We start from the raw sequence: 23,241 nt of genomic DNA, 5'->3' as shown, positions 1-23,241 counted from the left end.
AAAACAAGAAGTAGCTGCTTTAGGCAAATCACTTGCAATCGAAAGAATGAGCAAAGAAATGAGATCTGTATCACAGATTAAATGTTTCTTGACGCACAGGAGCGAAGACTTGATCAAGTCTCAAATGACATCACAGAGACACATATGCTCCAATTTCTTATGTTTGCCTTTATTTATCACAAGGTTTATTTCCTGTAATGGAGATGGTAATGGAGATGGTAATTGGTTTTTCAAATGCTGAATCTAACCCATTGAAGTTCCTTTAAACATGACCTTATGATGGCATTGGTTTCAGTTTCAAATAATGTCAACATTCTTCCTTGAGAATATGAAAAGAAAAACAAACAGAATGTTAAGATCAGATCCTAGAGGCACTATGACACCACAGATTAACAAAATCATGACACCACATGCAAGTGTGCATGGTGCCATCGCAAGTGGCAAATTTCAACACTGGTATCACTGAATATTGTTGTCTTCTGGCCCCCACATTCTGTGTTGCGATGTCCCTGGCTCAAAGGGAACTTTTTCCTGATAAATAAAGGAGAAGGGAAAAAAAATTGTAATAATAATAATCAGCAGTCATTTTACGAAGCTTAAGTGACCACAAATGTGGGAGAAACCCGCAAGGGCTTATGGATTACAACTTACACGTCGGGGTGGCTTCCAATTCGACATTTTAACTCAAATTTGGAATCTTTTCAATTTAGAAAGTTGTTTCAGATGAGAAAACTGTAGATTGCTCTTGGATAAAAAAAACCCATGTTTCAATGAACCGGCAGGGAATCAAACCCCTAACCTCTTGATTGCTAAGCCTCATTGCTTCAAATGCCACCACCTTATCCACTCGGCCACAGCACCTACCACCAGTAGGGTATAATGAGTTCATGATACAAGCCAAGGTAAATCAACCAGTTCTACAACTCTGACATTCTTTGTTTACTACAGATATTCCATCGCTGACGATGCTTACAGATCTATGAGAGACAGGAATCGTGATCAGTGTGTCATCATCTCTGGAGAAAGTGGATCTGGAAAAACAGGTGATTCATTTTTGTCAGATCAAAAGGGAAGAATTTTAAAGACTTTTAAACTTGTTCATTGACATTCACTAGTCCCACTATCATATAGATGCAGCCATCCTTAAGACTGGTGGGAGTGATTATGGGATTGAGTACTCCTGAGGGCAGGAGAAAAGTTTGATTAGCCCACTAGTCACTCACCAAAATGTCGAGCGTAGGGCATTTTCTATTCGCCAAAACTAAAGTTTTACTCGCCAGTGGCTAGTTGGCGACCGCATTTGTCCAGGCCTGATATATATTATGTATTACAGTTTTTAATTAGGTTGGCTGTCTGGTTCAGAATGTTTTCTTGTTTTTATAACTGTCATTAGTGTACTACGTCTGTTGGACGCTATGTATAGCTATGTCGTTGTCATATATTTTACAAAGCAATATATTTGCACTCGTTATTGGTGGCAGAGAGAGATACAAATATTAACTTTTCAAGTTTCTTTACATTGCACTTGAAAAAGTACAGCCTAAAATGACAGATAAAAGAGTATCTATTGAGGAATGTTATTGGAGTGTGTTGTCCATTGTATTTAATCACTTTTCATATTTGATGACCAAACATGCAATTATTCTATTCATGCCATTCCTTCTTGTGAGTGATCGGATGTGGAAAAGAATTTAAGTTAATTGTGCTTGAAAAGTCTAGAAGGGTATAAATAATAACAATAATGATAATAATAATAATAATAATAATAATAATAATAATAAGAAGAAGAATACAGTAGATTTACCTCACTAAATCAGAACCAAAAGGTAGCTGCTCTAGGCACTTATTACAAAACAAGTCAATCGTAATCAAATGAACAATAAAGAGACAAGTGTTTAGGTCACTTTTAAACGAAGAATGTTTCGTGCAAAATCTAAATAAATGCGAGGACTCAATGGAGCACCATTTTGCTATGTATGTTTTCAATGACAAACAATAATACTTCTTGTCTAGTTGGGCCTGTGCTGCATCAGAAAAAGCAACCGTGGCATGTCCTGTTGCTGAAATAAAAAATAAAAAAACAAGGAAACCCGTTCATTCCTTGTGGATATTACACTGCATGATTATTTGTGATGTCATTGAAGGTACTGTATGCAATTAAATTGATTATTGACTTCTATTTGATCTGCAGAGGCTAGCAAGGTTGTTATGCAATATGTTGCTGCAGTGTGTGGTAAAGGTGTGGAAGTAGACAAAGTGAAGGAACAACTTTTGCAAAGTAATCCTGTGTTAGAAGGTAAGATTTCAATGTATCCTGTAATTTTTCCTGTTTTTACTTTAGTTAATAGATTTGCTTACTCATTACTTTCAGACTTTATCCTGGTATTGGTCATTTCCTGAATGAGGGATTTAAGATGTACCTGAACAAATATTTAAATCCTTGATAGAGGAATTAAAAAATCATCCAGGGTACAAATAAACAATTAAAGATCATCCATATTCACCAAGAGGTCACCTGACTACAATACGGACATTTAGGGTAAAGGGAGACACAAATTCAACCATCATCCTTTGTCGATGTGATAGAGATAAACTAGGTTGAACAACTTCCTTACACAACTAAGTAAAATATTGTTCTATACGGGAGATAACATACCTTTGAACGTCCTTCAAACGTAACTCTGAAGACTGGAGAAATTCTAAATATTACATCATCGAGCCACATGTGCTTCAAATTTTAATGTTTTTCTTTACTTATTACATTGTTAAAATTTTGTGTATTGGAGATGGCTTTTGCAAATATTGAATCTAATTAATTGAAATGATAAACATCAGCAAGTGATGGCAATGTCAATACTTTTAGCGTTCCACCTTGAAAAATGGAAAAAGGAAAAACAAAGAACAAGAAAAATGTTTGCAGATCCTAGTGGCATTATGACATCACAGATTTACAAAATGACAGTCCTGCAGATACAATCGACTATAAAATTTGTTTTGGTGGAGTTGTTCCACAAGATATTAATCATACAATCTAATTATGATCAGGGGCAGACTGGAATAAAAGTTGTCACTGGGAATTTTCATCCCAATATGTCAAAAAAAGCGACCACCACCCACCCCTATATTGGGGCCCCTAATTGTTAAATATTGATGTCCCAGTTAGTGCATCTGGTGTATTGCAACATATCTCTACATTAGTATTTACAATTTCATCTGAAATTAACTGTAAACTTTGTGCATTGACGAGGTGACCTCTCAACTGTGCTGTATGAATATTATAGTAATAGCATATGAAGGGGCCCAGAGGCCCCCAGAATAGGTAATTTCTCGGTTCCCCGGTGGGCCAGTTGGCCCCTAAATATGATGACTGGGTGTGTGTCTCCTTTAATGAAGAAATCCAGGTTTGACTAAGCTTGAAGAGTCACTCTTAAGAATTATACACAGTGATAGCACTATCAGACAAGAATGTATTACTTAATTCAGCAAAGCTGGTCCCAGTCTGGATTTTATTCTACTTCTGTTTAGAATCAGGCTTAGGAACATACACACAATGACAATGACAATGACATAACTGGAACAGGACAGGAAAGTTTGCAAAACAGTAGTAAACACCGTTTACAGTGGCGGATCCAGGATTTCGCCGAAGGGGGGGCCCAGATGGGAAATGCCTAATCGTCGTCCTGGGGGAGGGGTCTAAGGGGAGTGGGTACCCCCTCCCCTTTGGGAAAATTTCACAAAATATGGAGGTCCTCGGTGCAATCTGGTGCTACTTTTCGTGAAAGTTTGGAGTAAAATTTATTTCCAATAAATCATGTATTCATGGTTTGCCGGGCATATATTAATTTGGCAATTTCGAGCAATGAGCTGGGATTTACGTCTTTGGGGAGTAGGTGGTGATGCAAATTACTTTTTACCAGGCTACTCCAGGCCATTTCATCTTGGATGCCCCCTTCCAGATGGAGACTATTGATGCAGTCAGAGTGCCCCTCTCACCTTCACTTTATCAGAATGATGGTGTACTCTTTTTGCAAATTTATTTTACAAAAAGTGTCACGCACAGTGGCGTAGCTAGGATTTTTTGAGTGGGGGGGGCATGGGGGGCTGTTCTTTCTTGTGGGGGGGGCGGAGTTTACTATCTAAGCGGAGCGCCACCTTGGCTGGCGCGGAGCGTACAGAAAAAATTTGAGATTTCAGCACCCCCCAGATCGCAGGAGATGGCACCTGTGAGGCAAAATAGCAACCAAAAAGATGTGCAACTTTGGTGACAGAAATGCAAAAAAAGTTTTTTCTCTTTCATGCTGACTGGCCTTGCCAACTCAGCCAGACTTTTAACTTGAGGGAAGTTGGCATCATTTGTCGTTTCAAGCTGTCAAGGCCTTTCTCCCAACTCAAACCCCTGTGGGCTACCGGTAGATTTGCAGGATATGCCCACATGTGGACTTAAATAGCATTAGAGGAAGGGGGTGGAAGACTAACACGCATCGATGTTTCGGTAATGGTCCACATTGATGGCTCGGTGCTTATTAGGCCATTTATTGGGTTTCTTGAGGCAGCTGTCATCAGAATCTGGCTTTTTGTGCCAATCGATGACCGATAACATGTATTGGTATGTAAATTTCTTCTTCATATATCTAGCAACACTCTAAAAACAAATGAGTGGATTTCATTCCATTGGAGTGATCACTCGGCGCACTTCAAATTAAGAGTAAAATTTAACTCTATTGGAGTTAACCCTCACTCCTAATATGAGTGAATATAACTCTATTAGGAGTTAAGATTTACTCAAATGGAGTGGAAATTCACTCTTATACCGGAATGTGCTCAGTGATCACTCCCATGGAGTGAAATTCACCTATGTTTTTATCAGTACAGTACAGTGCATATCATCATAGACGTACGTACGTACGTACTACGTAAATTCGTATATCAGACGCACTCGATACCCACGATACGATACGGTCCTGGAGAAACTATTTCCACTCATCATTTTTTAAGGCGATACAGTAGTGAGTATTGAACAGGCACAGCCGCATGTTTGCAGGAAATTCAGAATTCCCAATATTTTATATCTCTACCAGTAGTGAAAATCATGTTTCGACAGTTTCGTGGACATAAAAAGTTGTTTTGTGGAATATTCAATGACATATCAGGGGCGGATGCAGGATTTGTGACAGGGGGGGGGTCTGACTGGTCCAGCCGCGCCTGAACGTAAGAATATCTAAGCGGAGCGCCATCATTGGTTGGCGCGGAGCGTACAAGAAAATTTTTGGCTTTACAAACCCCCCAGATGGCCGGAAACGGCACTTCCCGAGTATTCTAAGCAGCATGTACCTAGCCTGAAAATGTGGATTTCATGTCTGCAATTTCAGGCCCCCCGTAGCTACGCCACTGATCACGCATGGGGCACTTTCCCTCGAGCGCGGTAAAAAAAAAAAAAAAAAAAAAAAAAAAATCAGGATTTTCAAAAAGGGGGGGCCCGGGCCCCCTGGGCCCCCCCCCTGGATCCGCCCCTGGTTTATATGACAGAATGTTCACCGGAGGACATTACAATATGTTACTACTTTACAAATACAGCTTTGGTTTTTAGCCACAAAATAATTTAAAACATGGTTTATAATGTAATGTTTCTTACCAGATATTTTGATGTAATATCAACTAGAACCAAAAATTGTTTGTCACAGTTGATCTGATCAATAAATGTATAACAAACTGCTGTGTAATAGGCTGTTGGGAAATTAAAACCTGAATGAAAGGTATATTGATATTAAAGATGAAAGGAAGGAAATCTTTAATAATTTCAGAATGGAGATGAGGAAGGAGAGGAGAATGTAGGTGGGGGAAGGATGGGGGGGGAGAGGGGGTGAGAATTTTTTAGAAAGATAGATTCCAAAAGTGACACATTGTAGTTACATCTATCAACTGTTCCATAACAGACAACATGTCAGTGGGTTTCATTTACTGATTATACTTATCTTGCTTAATACCATTGCTTTGATTACTTTCTTGATGAGAGAATGATAAGGAGGTGGAGAGGGGAGGGTGGAGGGTTTATGAGGGACAGGAGAGAGGGAAGTGGTATTGGGCTTTCAGATGACCACTAAGTTGAATTCTGGATATACTTGCAATAACCCAAAGTGCATGCTTAGTTGCTCCATCATTTTGGTACATTCCATTTATAATGTCAAGTAGGGAGAAAAGGAGTGTCTTCTGTACCCCTTTGTCTCCCCCCCCCCCCACCCTCATATTTCTCTCACCAAGGAGGAAGTAATGAATTATGAAAGTGAGCAGGGTAAGTAAAGATCACTAGGTGAAACTCACAGGTATGTTGTCAGTTATAAACTGGGTGATTTGTGTATAATTGATATATTAATTCATTTTGACCTTGTCTCATTTTTGGAATCCTAAAACACCCACACACAGACAAAACCAAAGGAACAGTAGAGAGGTAAAACACCTGATTCACAGGAAATAATATTTAATCTAATTGAAAGTGCACACATCATGTATGTGACTAGGATTTCCTGATCATGGTGAATTGACAGAAAGTCGGCAATAATAATCATGATCGAGACGATAAAAATTCCATCGTTTGGAGATTTACTTGGTTTTTTGGGTACAGACTGTTCTGCAACATCAAAAACATTAAAGTTACTTTGTTGTCTCATGTAATTCCTTTTGAATATCACATATATTAAATGTACATTCCTCTTGAAATCCATTGTTATATTGCTTTCTTATTTTGCAGCTTTTGGGAATGCCAAAACAAACAGAAATGACAACTCCTCAAGATTCGTAAGTCGATGATTATTTTGGAAAATATTTTCTAATCTTTATTAACCTGTGTGGTAGATTGATTTGAATTGTTGTAATTTACTTCCCTCCTCTCTTACCTGTCTCCCACTCCACCTCTGCACTTTCCCATCTACCTAAACTACACATTGGAACGTTTTAGCACTGTGCGCCTCGCTCACTGGGCACCGCCCACTTACACCTCCTTCCGTAATCTACCTACTGTTTGCAAGTCGGGGAGGGGGGTTAAAATTTCCATTCCTTTGTTTTAGATATACCACGTTTCCAAAACTCGTAACATCGGCGTACTCCGACTGAGTAAAAGTAACACAGAATGACCAATATGTACACTATAGGAGAGATGTGCAGGTTTTTTTGACCAGTACACCAGCTTTGGGTCAGTTATACCATGGAGCTATAATAGTATCCATGGTTATACTCCCCTTTGGGTGGATCATTGGTCTTCTATTATTTGGTATTATTTGAGTACCTCCAAAACTTTGGAGGATGATACCAAGTTATGATTTTACCTATTTGGCGGTATTTAGTTACAAAAAAAAAATTTGAATTAAAACTCCCCTTGGACAACCTGGAAAGTGATTTTATTGTCCAAACGGATATTTGATTCTATCGGATGATCGGACGACCGTTCAATTTTTTACTGTATACTGTACGATGTATGGAAATGTTATAATGGCAAAACTATACTAAAATATAGGAAAAAGTCAAAATCTCACATGGCCAGATTATCTACTCTTAGTGTATCAAAATGTGAACACTTGCAAAACTTTCTCACAGTAGATGTATGGATTGGGCTAGTATATTGTACAGGTATTTATGAGGTATATAGGCTAAACTCTATTACTGTCATTCAAGGTGGTGAACCTGCCTGAATCTTTGCTTGACTGGTAGCAATGTTTCGTAGCAATATTTTTTAAGATACAATTATCCTCTAGCTATTCAAGTAAAATATGCTGAGGTCGTTTGGACAGTGTACTAGGATTGAATTTGGAGATATACTACCTATCCAGTGACCTTCAAACATTGGCCAAGCTAGCAAGTATTGATTGACCTTGCCTTATTCACACACAATCCCTACTAAGATGAATTGAGAAACTCATGAAAACTCAAAAAACAAAATTAAATGCCTTTGTTTTCTCTTATATCACTCTTCCAATATTTGTAATTGTCCTTTTCATTTCCTGTTTGAAATATCAGCACCATTCATGTGGAATGATATTATCTTTTGCATCGATGAGCGATTAGGGTACCATCTTTTGAGGTTTTGGCATTTTCACAAATAATTTGTTACCTATATGTTGCCTAGGAAACAAAGGAAGAAGATTACTGGGGGTGTATAATCATGATGTTAATTAAAAGTGACAATTTAAGCTATTCTATAGAGGAGCAAATAGGTTTGTTTGCCTCTTTAATGTGCATTTAAGAGAGATGATAAATATTTGAGTTTTTAAATTGCAGAGAGGAATATTTGCAGGAACTATATTTGACAAGAGTATTTTTAATTTAAGAAGTGAATGATTGCACTTCTTCCAGTTTAGGCTTGGCCTAAGATAAAAAGTAAGATGAATTAGTAAATACATCACCATAGCAACTGAATTCAGCAAAAGCCTAATGTTTCTACAATGTCTATTACTCAATAAAAGAAAACTTACAAAAATGATTGTTTGCATGTGAATTTGAATCTGTGTCTGTATTAGAAATGAAACCTAGAAACTTGAAATTTCTTGTCTGGTATTCAATGTAGGTTAGCTGGTGTGGTAACAGAGCTGAAAAATGAAGTTATTCTAGACTTGCACAAACTTACCTAAACTTTAAAGTGTAAAAATTCCATTTCCAAACTTACATTGTTCTTAATGTGTAAAATAACTGTTAATTTTGAAGGTTATTAGGTATCTTGACATTTTGACTAACTTAAGTTCAGCTACTGTATCCCAATCGCTTGTAGATTAAAAGGAAGTGGGAGTATAGGCCATTACATGAAAAATGAAGGTCTTTGAGAAGCATTAAATAATTTATTAGTTATCAGATCATTGGGGAGACAATTAATGAGAATCATGTCATACTTGAAACTTATCGTTATTTGCAGTTTACATACCCTTAGGATAAACTACAACTTTGTAGGGTCATATTTCACATCCATTTCATCTTACCTATCTTGTCAAAAATATTTATCAAATCAACATCAGTTTAGAAATAGCAGGTGCACATATATTTTGTTGTATAGTCAAGGGCGGCGGAAGCACTTTCAATCTGGGGGGGCACCAACGTCGAAGGGCACTAGTAGCAGAAATTCGATTGGACTGATGCAGCCTGATACTTAGTACCCTTTATAACTCTTATTGTGTTATCTTATTTGCGTATACACATCACTCCATCAACGCCACCACCCCCCCCCCCCTTCAAGGAAACAATGCATATTATCACTGCAATATCTATGCAAATTGGGAAACAAGGAAAAAGACAAAATGAGGTGAAATCATTATAAAGTCCAAGTCCCTGCACACGCGATGGATACATGCATGAAAGCAAATGAAATATGTGAAAATACTGAAAGAAAAATAATTTTCAATGTGTTTTTCAATGGTTAAACTGATATTATTATGATCATTATTATTGTAACGACTTTCCGAATAATTATAACCAATTTGGAAGGGTTGTAACACGGCAAATGATTGTATGTTATTGGCATGCGATGTAATAACCAACGCATGCCTATATGATATGCACATTAACATGTTGAACGCGCGCGTAGCGCGCGAAAAATTTTGGTAATGTTTTTCGGGCAAGTCGTTACAGCCTCCCCAATTCAAATTGGGCTCCTACGCCTGTGGTAGTAAACATTTAAAAATTCCCGAAATATTTCATTCGACGTGGGTTTCGCTTTGTTAACTCTTTTTTTATTTAGAAATTTTTTGGTAGAAAAAGGGCACATTTTTAACCTGAGGAAAAGTGGGGGGGCACGTGCCCCCTGTGCCCCCCCGGTTCCGCCGCCCTTGTGTATAGTATATAGACTGCGTACATTTGGAACAATATTAGAAATGTGTTGGGGTACAGTACACTACAGTTGTCTTCAATCTAATTCGTTGACATCTTACTATTTGTTGATTTACAAAATACAGGGAAAAAAGCCAGAAAATTATTATAAATTCCTTGAATGGTCTGTGCATTTGTGTGTTTGAGAAAATTGAGATTGCCCTAGATATTAACACATTTATCATTCAGCATCCAAAAATTAATTGGGTCATAGTGCAGGGTATGAGGAAGAATGCAAAAAGTCCATCAATTAAATACAGCTCTATCGTACCAATAGGACATTAGGTTGATAGATTTAGGCGCAAATGCATAATTAAGGGGAAGCGATAACACATTTTTTTGACCCCTTATTTGTTTACAGTGCCTGAAGAGCATGCTGTAATGTCAAACTGTATTGTACCTCCTGATCAGTTAATGAAAGCTCTGTGTATACATTGTATATTTGTGTATACATTGAAAGGAAAGGAAAGTTTCTTTAGTTAAAACTGTGTTTGATATTTGTAAAACATCATTTGACACAGAACATGAGTGCTCTGTACAAAGAGGAATCTATAGAGCAAGTGGTATTCTCTGTGTCCTAATCCTCTTAATCCTTCTCTTCATTTTGTGTATGTTTGTAATAGGATGCCACAGCCAGTACTGTATAGGTGTGGGTAAATATAGTTTATACTGAGCCTTGTTTGTCTATGATATTTTGGAAGCATGTGGCCTCTTTGTGAGTCAAAGGTTCACCTAAGTAAACTCACTTGTCTGCCTCTATCCAATTTAACCCACGTTACCTCTTAAAGAGGTTGGTTGGCATGAGGAGATACAAAATGTGTTCATGGTTAGATGGGGTCTGGGGAAGCATAAGGCAACAATTTTCAATTTTGTGTAATGATATAGTACTTTGTGGTGATAGTAGAAATTCCATTGATATGATGAGTGGTGAGAACAATTTTTACTTTTATTTTTTCATTTTGGCCAATCTTTTTCAACCTGTAGAGCCAGACATATTTATGAACAAGCTTAATACTAATACAGACTTAATATTAGATCAATCTGTCAATACCAAATAACTTTCACTTCCTTGATATCATGTGGTTTACATTACCGCAAATCACTAGGCAACACCCAGAGAGTATCAGTTCTGTTAAAGGTGTGTGTAGTGACATTCAGTTTGAAACAGAAATATAATTCCTTGATGAAAAAAAAAGAAGAAAAAAAACCCCACTAAATCATGCATTAGGCCAGTTCCACGTTAATGAGGAAAGAATCAGGAATCGGCATCAGTCCTCTTGTCACATGAACTAATCAGTAATCGGTAATAATGGATTATCATATAATCTGTTGAACACTAGTTTTCAAAATTTCCAAAACTGCCATTTGGAGTATTTTCAATAAAAAATCTAACTGCAGCTGAAAGCATGGAGCTTACCAGGACTGTACACAAATGTACATAGACTATAGATTACCTGTGTAACAATTTTCATTAGCAAAATCATAAATTTTTAATATCAAATAAATTAGTACACAGAAATGTCTACACCAGTACACCACAGAAAAACATTTTGGTTCAAATTAGATTATTAATATGAAATAAATGCATATCGTAGAACAAGTAACAATCAATCATGCAAAGGAATTGTTTCTCTGTTAATTAGAAATGAATCCTGTAACATTTTTACCACTAATTAGTACATATTTAATATCCATTTAAAATAAAATTCTTGATATTCATGATAGCTTTGTCTGTTCATCACAAATATATAGCTAATCATTGACTTAGAACATATATATATACAATTTATGTGTTAATACTTTATTTGGCAGACTAGAATCTAGGAATCATCCTAGCTACAGTTCTGTCGTGCTGATTTAGAACGTTGAGTCATCAGGGTTGTGGATTTAATGTATAAACTAAACATTGACAGGACAATTTCATTTACATCATCATGCACAAAGATTGGTTTGAATGTATTCAAATAAAGATAATATGATAATGAAAGTCATATAGAAGCACTCTCATTATCTACAGGATAAACTAACATTTTAATGCATTCATTGCAATATAAATATTTGTGTTTTTGTTTTCTTTGTCTATTAGTCATGTTAACACAATATTGAGTTGGTTTATTAATTTGCAGCATTTTGTCACTGTGTTATTAAATTCACATATAATTGGATATCCTTCAATCTTACTATCTACATGGCTTTGAGCACAACCATACTTCTGGGGGCTTTATAGAACCCCCCCCTAAACTGACAAACAGAATATTAAAAATGTGTGGTACAACCTAAACAGTAAAACATTCTTCAATATTCTTTCGAAAATTGCAAAATGTATCACCGTTTTGCATCTAAGCATTTGTGGTTACTTCCCTGTTGTAGCAGAAAATGTTGTGATCCTCAAGTTAGAGAATTATATTCAGTTTTTGGATGGACATTATATGTTGTTGAACTTGCACATTGCATTGTTTCACAACCATTATCATAAAAGAGCAGGTTTTGATGTGAGTTAAAAACCATGAGTACATGTACAAAGGTTGGTGTATGAGTACAGAAAATGTACTCGAGTTTGAATACAGACTAGAGACTGTCTCATGCATTTCAGATATAGCTGAAAATGAAAGAAGGATATTAAAAACCATGTTTTGACTGATAATGTAGATCACAGCAGGAATGAAAGTGAAGTATACTCATGTTTATTTTGAATGTAGAAGAAATCAAACAATGTCAGTGATACAGTAAGTGTCACTGCGATGGAAGGATTATTAAAGAAGAATGTATTAGAATGCTTGACTTGGCTGTGAGAGTAATATATATACCCCCGACTAATGCTAGGCTAATTGGTAAAATTGTATGATCAGGGATTCAGGAATGCAGATTTTTGACTCACAGTGTTTTGACACTATGAGTCTTTTCCTTTGATCTTTTCCGAAGTCCATTTGTCATGTGGTATTCTTGACTCCTCAATAGTGCTGCCCGAATATTGTGACCATCGGCTTTTGTGGATAACTGATATTTAAGATCATAATATTGGCATATATATTAATACCATATATTAAAGTGCTGTTATTATGAAATAAAACATGCTCAAGAGCACTGCACAAAAGAACCAATACCTGGAATATAAAATTACCAAACTTAAGAAAAGCTAAAAGTAATAACAACAGCAAGAAAAAAAAGATACCGATCCGCTCCCGATAATAATAACAATAATGAAAACCTACGGCCTAACGTTCGGCCATTTCTATGTACAAATCCCCCTTCATTTTTAAACGTGTCTATCATGATCTTTAATGACCCTACTGGTTGGTCATTCAGTGTTGTTTTGTACTAGTATCACATTCTTAACATGACTTAAATCATATAAAAAATATGAAAGGTTAAATGTTTTCTTTTTGTTCATGTTAATTTCTTACTAAATTTTTGTTTGCAGACTGCACTATCATTAATACATTATGCCTACACAAGTTTTGCCCACATGTTATACAGACCATTACTCTTAATTACTATTTGGCATATCTCCAGGATCTTTTTCATTGGCTGAGGATGGAAGGACTCCAGCCCTCCAAAGTTCCTTAGAACCTTCAGGTGTAATTAAATGCGTGCTTGTTTTCTTCTTTGTTACTTCAGGGAAAGTACATGGACATCGAATTTGATTTCAAAGGGGACCCAATTGGTGGAGTCATTACAAACTGTAAGTTGAAAACTTTTCCACTCATAATATTGTGAGTATTTTCTGGACAAATTAAAATAGGTGAAGATTAAAGGTAGATGTGACATTTATCAGCTGGTTAAACCCACTCTCCCCTCCCCCCCCCCCAACAATGCATTATAGAAGAAATACTTCTTTTTCTCTTCATTGTTAGATAAATGTAGATTTTTTTTCAAGCTCTTTTCCGCCAGCATTTGTGCTTTTCTCTTCTGCTTATATAGTCTCTACTTTATCAAACTGCTTTAAAAAAAAATGTAAAGAAACAAATATCCATTTGGGAATCTTCCTTTATATGAATATGTTCACGTGGACTTTATACGTCTTTACATAGTTGTTTTGTGTAGGCTCTTAAACCGTCCATTAAGGGGAGAAAATCTGAATTGCAAATCAGAAGTATAAATCAAACTTGAGCAGTTCAAAAGGTGACATTCACGCTTCTTCATTAGACTCTTCAAGTTTGTGTGCATTAAGGTGAAGACAGATAGATAAATGAAACCAGTTCTAAACTGGGGTTATAACTTGGCAAGGAATTTATAAATGTAAGTTGGGACTAATAGATGTACTACTACTTGTTAAGTACCTAATTAAGCTTTTTGTAAGTGACTATCAAGTAATGGTGTGACCATAAAAGGAATGGGGAGGAGGGGGGAGGAGGGTGGAGGGGGAATGAAATGGGGCAAAAGGGAGAGCATCAAATAAAATCTAAAAATTCATACATGCATGTCTGTCAATTGCAAAACCATGATCTCTCCTTTCAACACTCTCCTTCCACCTTAATTTTTATTCTCCCCTTTCATCCATGTCTCCTTCTCTCTCCTTAATTCTTCCCTTAGCTTCTAATCAAAATCCTAATAATCTCCTGCAAGGTTAATGTGTGGTCAGTACTGCTGGACAACTACAAACTTTAACAGTTAACTGTACTGTAGCTGGATTAAGGCTCTCCACCTATCTTGTAGATATTTGTAATAGTTCAAACCGTTGACCAAAATTAGGAACAGTTGTATTCTGATGCTCTATTAATATTTCTTAGGTTATAAAATAAACCAAGATAGCCTTAGAAAAAATGCAATGGGAGTGCCAAAGAAATTTTTCAAGTGGGAAAACTGTTTGTTTGCCTTTAGTTACGTTATTTGTTTGTGCTTTAAATACCATCTTTTCATCTGATATATTACGTTTTACATATTCAGGAAACAGTGACATATTGATATTTCCCACAGCTCATCTAGACCAGCACCTTTTAGTTTTAGGGATCAATTTATAAATGACAAACATGAGTTCAGAATATGTATGGGTCTGTGTAATGGCATCTAGGTATGATAAATTCAAATCAGCATATCATGTAACACTATAAGTCAGTGCTATTGCCATTAAATGGTAATGCGAATTATTTGCACATGATGACTTTAGGTACAAAATTAATTTTGATATCTTGTAGATTTAAAAAGAAAACACTGCTATATCCTATTAGTCCAGATTGTATTTCTATAATACTTGTAAATTTGGAGAAATAACACTTAATAAACAGATGAGGTTCATCAATGAAAGTAACTGGATAATATAGTCTGCAAGGTCTCTGGTCATAAAAACAAAATTAATTGAAAATATTTCAGTTGACTTTATTAGAATGTATAATGGATTAACATAACTATTTATGCCTGCACTGAGGTGCCAATGTCGTGATCAGTTTAGGCTTAAAGGAGCATTCCAGAGATTAAGCATACATGTACTTTTAAAGCTGAATATCTTGAAAACCAGAATAGTTATAAAAACATTACTAGCACTCTGAAGTTTTCTTTTTTCTTGGACTGTGACATAGCAGGACTAAAACTCTGCCTAATGTCATATTTTAACTAGTTGATGTTAGACTGGTTTATTGCCAATGTGATGCTTGTGCCCACATGTTCTAAGACATGACTACACATGATGGAAAAAGAGATTCTTGAGATTATAATGTGATGTAACCATGTCAAGAGATGGATCATGCAAGTTGACTTGTACTTCTGGCTAAACCTTTTAGTTTGAGTTGGATTTGGTATAATTGTAAAAACTTTGAAACATGTTGAAAATTTTTCACAGATCTCAGTATATGTAGCATTAGAGCAGTAGATTGCATTTGCAAGACAATATCTCCTGTTGTCAGGCAAGCATATCTTGTGATCATTTTATATAGTGTTAGATTGTGGGAATAGTGTTTTGACCTATGTCTATAGATAACATTTGCTGCAGAAGTATGTTACTTTTCATAACAAGGATAAGGTATTAGCCTAGCCCCAGCTGCAACACCCTCAAAGCAGATGTCCCCAGGAGTGTATCCTCAAAAGTGAATGAAGTTGTTTTCATTACAGTAGTTGTTCCTATGGCTTAATAACCAGGTTTCTGCACCATTTTTGGTGAGAGACATTGCTTTATGGTTTTGGTACGGCATGATGTGCAACCTACATAAAGTGACAAAGTAGTGTAACTGTTAGGAAGTACATTAGTATGCTGTACCTACCATGGAAAAGCCATACTATGGGAAAGCCATTATACTGTGGTAAAGCCATGGGAAAGCCATGGAATAGCCATTAGAGTGTCAGAAATATGATTACACTGTATGAAAGGCACTGGCAGTTGTCCTAACCGACAAAATGCCACAAAAATGGTCAAATATAGATGGCCACCCAACTAGCCTGGATTGCTCATTTGATATCTGAGCATATGACTGGTCTCCTTGTGTGATCACCCATAACAGCCAGTAATTTCTTTGCATTGCATATAGAGGGTATATAATACATTAGGGAAACAAATGATCTATTATACCTGCATATACCTTTCATTTGCCTCTCCTTTATTTAAAACTCAAAATCGTTTCTTTTAAAAAATTTCTTGCTCCTTGATCCATTACATTGATGAATGTTTATTACTCATCTAGGGAGTGGGCATATTCTTGAGTTTCACTTAAAAACTACCTCATACTTACTTACATGAACATAATTATAAAATGTCTAACACAGACCTTGGTATTTTGAGATATTAGCAGTCAACTGATGTATGTTGAACATTATGATTATGACAGTTGCTGCAGTTTCATGCATCTATAAAATCTAAATTTCTTTCGTTAACTGTGTAATGCAGGGGTGGCATTTTTTAAATTTATTTTGAAATTTTACTTTTCTTCTCTGCTGTTGTGCTACTATCATTTCTCTCGCATAGAAGACAAAAGATCTTACAGAATATGAAGGGAAAAAAAGCGTGAAAAAGATGAAATATTTCACAAAGAATCCATCTTTATTAGACATTAAGCCAGTGCATGATGCGGTATAAATAAAGCATAAATTAAATTTGCAAGGGTCCTTCATCCATCTAACATTAATATTACTGAATATTAGAACCAGCAGTAGTTGACAAATTTGATGAAGAATTCATGTGTACCACATACAGTACGTCAGTGCAGGATTTTATGTGAGCTGTTTGTACATCAAGCGTATATGTACTCATGTGTATGATATGTGAGGGTCGTTCCTTCAACCATACAGAATAAATCACCAAAAAGAAGAGAAAAACAAATTGAAAGAATAAGAAAATGATTACCACAAACAGGAAGTTGATCTGGACATGTAATTAAAGGTGGGTGCGAAGGATGAAGTATTTGATCTTTTTTATAATTTCTAAGATTTGGTTACAATGTCTTTGTTCGTTGTCTGATAATGTCATCCATCGCCATACTTATTCTATTGAAAAATGTTGTCATTTTTTGCCTCTTTTGTTAGATCTGTTGGAGAAGTCTCGTGTAGTTTCCCAAGCTAAAGGAGAGAGAAACTTCCATATTTTTTATCAACTTCTATCTGGAGGTACAGACGTCTTGATAGGTGAGTCAAAGGGGCATTGCTTTAGATTTTGACGATATAGGTAGCTCACTGCTAAAACTTTTCCAGTCATGTAGTGTAGGAAGATGGGAGAGTGCACTTGTAGCTCAGAGACAAGTAAGTATTGTCTCTTGTAAATTTTTACCCGGACTGATAGAACCTTGTTTAGAATGGGCTTAAATTAACTTGGTTTCCCTTTTATGGGAGCTTACAGCTATTTTGGAAATGGGGCAGGGTCAGGAGAAGCAGCCATCGAAATGCTTGCTTATGAACTGTAAAGTCATCACTTAGTTAATTATCATTTTATTGTTGAATCGTGTGTGTAGACAACATGGTTCTATTCTTACAAATTCTTTCCTTAAGTATAAAGTGTGAGGCTTAAATGGACACGTTTTTACTGTTAATGAGTAACTGTTTATATATGGTAAACAGACCTTTACATTTAGCTTGTCCCTTGTAAGACTTTCTCATTGAAAGACATGGATTGATGCAAGGACTGAGGTTAAATCATGTAATAATTTACAAACTTATAATGCAATAGTAAAGTCTGTGTGATTTACATTGTGTAGTCTTCTTTAATGGATAACTTTCTTCCCAAAGAGAAATTTTATTTCATTTATTTTAAGACTGTGTTTGCCGTAACCCTTTCAGCATCTATTAAAGATGACCAACTCGTTTGTTGAATGTAGCATTTTTTGTCTACTGCTGCTGCAGACATATTGTTATATCTTATGAGACCAAGTTAGCAAATCAAAATTGAATCAAGCAAGCAGATTTGTATGAGTACAAGAGCATGAGTACCGTGAGTACCATGAGGACAAATAGAAGTTCTCTTGATGGACTTCTTCCCTCCCATGAATAGATTAAAATAAGTAAAAGGCTTCAGAACCTAGTGGTACTTGGACATCACAGATTTACAAAATGAAAGCTCTCAGACTAGGCTTTTAATATTTGATATCTACCAAACAGAGCAACATTTTTCTTTGCTGTTTTGGAGAGTTGTGCTGCACAAAGCTCGCTGTTATATAAAGCCAAATATGATGGTTGGGTTTATGTCCCCTTTAAGTACTTCATTAAGCTATGAATGCTGGTGGTATAACAACATTGCTCTGCTTTTGTAAGTTATATCTCATGCAATGTTGATTTGAATACAAACAGTGGAATTAGTGAAGCATTTCTTCTTTAGTTGTTAATGACATTAAAAGACAAACTTACTCAAAAACAACATGAATACATATAGAAGCTGATTTGTACTCATACTTCACCTGTACCTTATAGTTTAAATGATATCATCAAATTGTGACACTACAACTTGCATAAAGGCTTTTGTATGTTACAATTATTGGTTACACTTTAGACTCCATGTTCGTTAATTTAGTGTGTAGGAGCAGTTAGGCAAACAAGTTAAAACTGACTCCTTGTTTACAGAGGACGCAGTTTGAACGAATGATTGCAGACAAGTTTGTGTTTAATACTGATAGTGTCACCTTGACAGCAATCAACATGTGGGCGTTACGTGATACAATATTCATACAGCACACGAACTGGATAACGTCCATACTTATCGCTAAATTTAATCAAAGTGTTTGCTTAAAGTTGTATCATTGACACATTTAACACATAAACATTCAGTTCTTTTATATATGGATTTCATTAAAGACACTCTTTCCAACAGATGAAATAAATAAATAATAAAAATTAAAAAATTAAAGCTTCTCTCTGAAGATATGTGGTGTTTTTTACATTGTGATTGCAATTAAAAAAGCAATGCTTAAAATATGGGGTAGAATCTTTTAGAAATTGCTTGAAACATACTTGCTACATCAGGGAATAGTTTTATGTTTATATTTTTTGTGTAGCACTTTATGAGGTTATTACAAACTTGTTTTTATCATGAATGCTGCAAATGCTAATGGTCTGTGTATATGTCTTTCCATTTGTGTAGCAAGTTGGCTATTTTTGGGTAGGGGGATGTTATGAGGAAGCAGGGACAGTTTTAGTGGAAACAAAAATTGATGGTGCACCAAGTGTTTGCCACCAGTAAAGGCCAGCTAGTGCCCTTCAACAGGGTTGAAAATACACCTCATATATACTACCACCATGGTCCCTCTTAGAAATTCACACCTGAGAGGTGTTTTACATTGACACATTCATTAACTGCCAGAGGCTCTCAAAGTACCATTGGGGTTATCTCAACAGATCTGAGATTTATGTCTTCAGGTCAAATTGGAAGAAAAATAAATGCCATAAATGTACCTTCTGAAACATCACATAGTTTGTAAACAAAGCTTCTTTTGATAATCACAACAGTATCTGTTTTGTTTAGTCATGGCAAATTTTAGTTTTTGAAATTTCATCTGTTTCATCACATTCGACATAGAATGATAGGTTAAACTCTGTCATTCATTCTGTACACAACTTTTATTGATATGTGGTATTGATTTTGTTTTGTGATTTTTTGTTTCCATTTATGCAGAGGAGCTTGGGTTGGACAGAGACCCAGAGAAGTACTTTTTCTTGAATCAGACGAACGTCAAACGAATCGCCGATGTTGACGACAAAGAAAACTTTGCAATTACTCAAGTAAGAAATTGGAATGTTTATAATGTGTTCAGACCAGAATTTTAATTAAGTTCTTTCATTTAAATTATGCTGAGCAAGTGAAGGTTACAAATAGGCCGGTGCATTTTATTTATTATACTAAACATTACAATACTGTGTTCAAATTCTGACCAGATTCACTCAGGTCACTATAGTGTAATTTCTACAGATGTCTTCAAATATTTTCTTCTTGCCCACAATGGTACAATATGCACTTTTAGCACTTAGTTTAATGACAGTAATACTGTCCCACTTTTTATATGCAAAATAAGGTAGGCTTTTGTACATCTGGTATTCAGTTTTGTTTGCATGGAACATAGCCTGAGTTTTTGGAATTTTATATTGAAGCTAAGAGACTTTCTCAAGATTAAGCCCAAAGTTTCTACAATGTTCAACACTACGGAGAGCCAATAATTTATGGTACTAATGTGTATTTTATACTTGGAGACACTTGCTATGGAGTAACAGGGAATAACTAAGTGTCTAAATATTTTGAAGGTTTTGAGGTTTGACTCAAAATACAATGGTTCCTGTGTCAAACCCTGCAATACATCATTTGAATTGTATAGCAATTTGACAATTTTGTGTAGCATTTGGCGATGTGATACCAAATAAATGATTCCCTGAGTGAGGTAACCAGCAGCCACAGTTGGCCCTGCCATGTGACATATTTCATTTCGTGTACCCATGCTTGTAACAAAGTTGAAGAGTAGTGCACAAGCAAAATGTAAAATATAACAAAAAATGGCATTACAGCAAAATGTAGAGGTAACTAAAAAAATATGGTTGACCTTTTGTGGCAACTATTTTAGGGCAATATTGTTTACTAAAGTTTAATAGTATAGTTGACCTACCATCTTGATACTCAGTGTGGTTTACTTCCGCGGGGTTTCCTGCTAAAGCAAACTTGACTTGTCAACATTTCATATTTGGGACCCTTTGAAGGATAATACTTTCAGGAGAATTAAGGAAGACAAACAAAGTGTAGGTGTGTAATTAACATTTAGTAACATGGGAAGTGGTTTTCCTTGTGGCCATGCAAAAATACTGAAAGTACACCAAAAAGTCTCCTTTCTGCATTGCTTTACGTGATAAGTGATTAAGCCAGAAAGTGTCCAGAAAGAAAAAGACAGAAAGAAAAAGACACAGAAAAGAAAAAGAAGGCAAATTTCAGAGAAGTGGAACAACAAATATCATAGAATTTTACAGGAAACTTAAACTATCATGCAGCTAAGCTTGATTGATTTTATAAGCTAAGACAGGAAGCCATCGTGTAAACAATTTATGTTATATCCTTTCACGTTGTCTTTTGCCAATACTTGAAACGGAGAAATGTTTATGTCACTGTATTATGATGGGTGTGTATTTCCTCAGCGCAACCTTCTTGTGAGCTTTAAAGATATACCTGACAATATCTTATGTATCACTGACTTTGAAAACTTCACCAAAACTTTAACACCAATGAGATTGCAAACTACACTGTAATTGTAGTTGTTAGCCTTCAGAATGGTAGATTTAGGAAAGAACAGGAAGTAGGCATTGACTCTGAAATTGGTCAGTTGGGGGGGGGGTGCTGAAATGTTACAAACTTTTGTAAGCTAGGTAGATTTGAGTGCATATGTAGAATGAAGACAGGTTTATGGAGTTGTTCGTAGATACCCAAACCTGTCAATTTTTGGGGTTTCAAATGACAATTTATTGTTTTACGAAAGTAGCTGGTTAACTTTAATTTATAACCATCTTCCTCATCTCAGCAGATGCACTCAACTTACCATACACCCGGATTTACCCGGACATATCTGTTCTTTTCAATCTTGCTTGGATTGTTAGTTATTTTTTTTTTTGGTTATCATTCAAAAGGTGCACAGATATAAACATGCAGTTAATATCCTAAATAGTTATATGTTCACCAAGAAGACATCTGGTCTTAAGTGGTACTATATCCAAACATCTCAAAGTCCAAGAACTTTCTAAACAACATTTTAAGCCTATCCTTAAAATAAACAGGCTCAGTTTGTGTATCTATTTATCAAATTGCCTTGTCATTGTTAAGCATCCTCATGTTCTTCAACAATGAAAACATCTGAAGATTGATTTTGCAAAATGGGTGGATGTTTGAATACCTTACAATGGAAGCACTTCATTGAAGTACTTCTTACCTACATCAGTTGTGATGGACAGAGGTAGTTTGGCTTCAAAATATTGAGAGGAGTGGGAAAGAAAAGAGAAGGAAAGAGGAAGGAGAAAGTTGAAATGGAAGAGAGGGATGGAGAGGGTAGGGAAGGGAAGGAAAGGGTAGGAGAGGGGAGAGGAGGGAAGGGAAGCGGGAGGGAGGGAGGGGAGAGGAGGGAAGTGAAGGGAAGGAAAGGGGAGAGGAGGGAGGGAATGAAAGCATCATTAAATCTCAGTAATGATCACATTTTATGTCCCTTTTCATTAGAAAATAGAGCGGCTAATATAGGGATGTCGGTAACTAGCTTGTGTTCAGGGAGGGGCTTTTACCTCCTTAATGTCGGTTACGACACATTTGATGTTAACGATCACAAAACCAATCTTGTTTTTCGATATATCACAAAAATAAAGTGAGATTCTATGGTGACAATTGACAATTTTTCTTCAGACTATTTATTAATCCATACATTATTGTGATTCGATAGTATACACTCTTTAGATGTATCCACTTTGACTGTGTAGTGTGTGCTTGAAATGGACTATTACTTTCTTTACTCACCAATCACAATTAATTTGTGATGTGATGTGATGATAATTAAAACATGCATTTATATGCGCTTCAGTATTTTCATCTATTTTTGTCACAGTAATGACAGAAAAATTGCAGGGGACATATATTGTATTAGAGAGTATGTTCCTGCATCTGATGTTCAGTCGGTTACTCTCCTATCACAACCACCTGTGGTCTCCATTGCTCTGTTTAATTATTTGCTGGTGGTATATTTCTTGTCTGTTAAATATTTACCAAAGAGAGGAAATGTCAACAAATGGATTCTATTCCTTTTCTACATTTTAGAAAGCCATGCAGGTGATCGGGTTCACAGATGAAGAGATTCTGTCAACTTACAAGCTGGTAGCTGGAATCCTGAAACTGGGAAACATCCAGTTTGAGGCATACACCACAGAGAATGGGACAGAAGGTGTCAAAATCACCAATCAGGAAGGTAGAAATTATTAACAATCGACAAGATTTTAATGTGTCAAAGGAGCATGCATGGTTTCCTTTCAGACAACAATGGC

At 36.0% G+C, this 23,241-nt stretch overlaps 1 protein-coding gene across 5 annotated transcripts in view; it reads left to right on the top strand.

Annotated features, from left to right (window-relative positions):
- The window catches only part of LOC139966569 (unconventional myosin-Ib-like), a 79,126-nt gene that overhangs the window by 24,914 nt on the left and 30,971 nt on the right, over positions 1-23,241 (top strand). For all 5 annotated transcript variants that reach the window (XM_071969740.1, XM_071969738.1, XM_071969739.1 and 2 more), the window contains exons 4-10: positions 949-1,043; positions 2,192-2,296; positions 6,746-6,792; positions 13,462-13,525; positions 17,293-17,391; positions 19,865-19,971; positions 23,018-23,165. In XM_071969740.1, the coding sequence (XP_071825841.1) occupies positions 949-1,043; positions 2,192-2,296; positions 6,746-6,792; positions 13,462-13,525; positions 17,293-17,391; positions 19,865-19,971; positions 23,018-23,165 (665 nt within the window). The remainder of the gene's footprint in view (positions 1-948; positions 1,044-2,191; positions 2,297-6,745; positions 6,793-13,461; positions 13,526-17,292; positions 17,392-19,864; positions 19,972-23,017; positions 23,166-23,241) is intronic.

This window comes from Apostichopus japonicus, chromosome 4 (assembly GCF_037975245.1).
Source record: "Apostichopus japonicus isolate 1M-3 chromosome 4, ASM3797524v1, whole genome shotgun sequence".
NCBI classification, from domain to species: domain Eukaryota; kingdom Metazoa; phylum Echinodermata; class Holothuroidea; order Aspidochirotida; family Stichopodidae; genus Apostichopus; species Apostichopus japonicus.
Note: the sequence above shows the minus strand (reverse complement) of the source record. Positions and strands in the feature narration are given on the sequence as shown.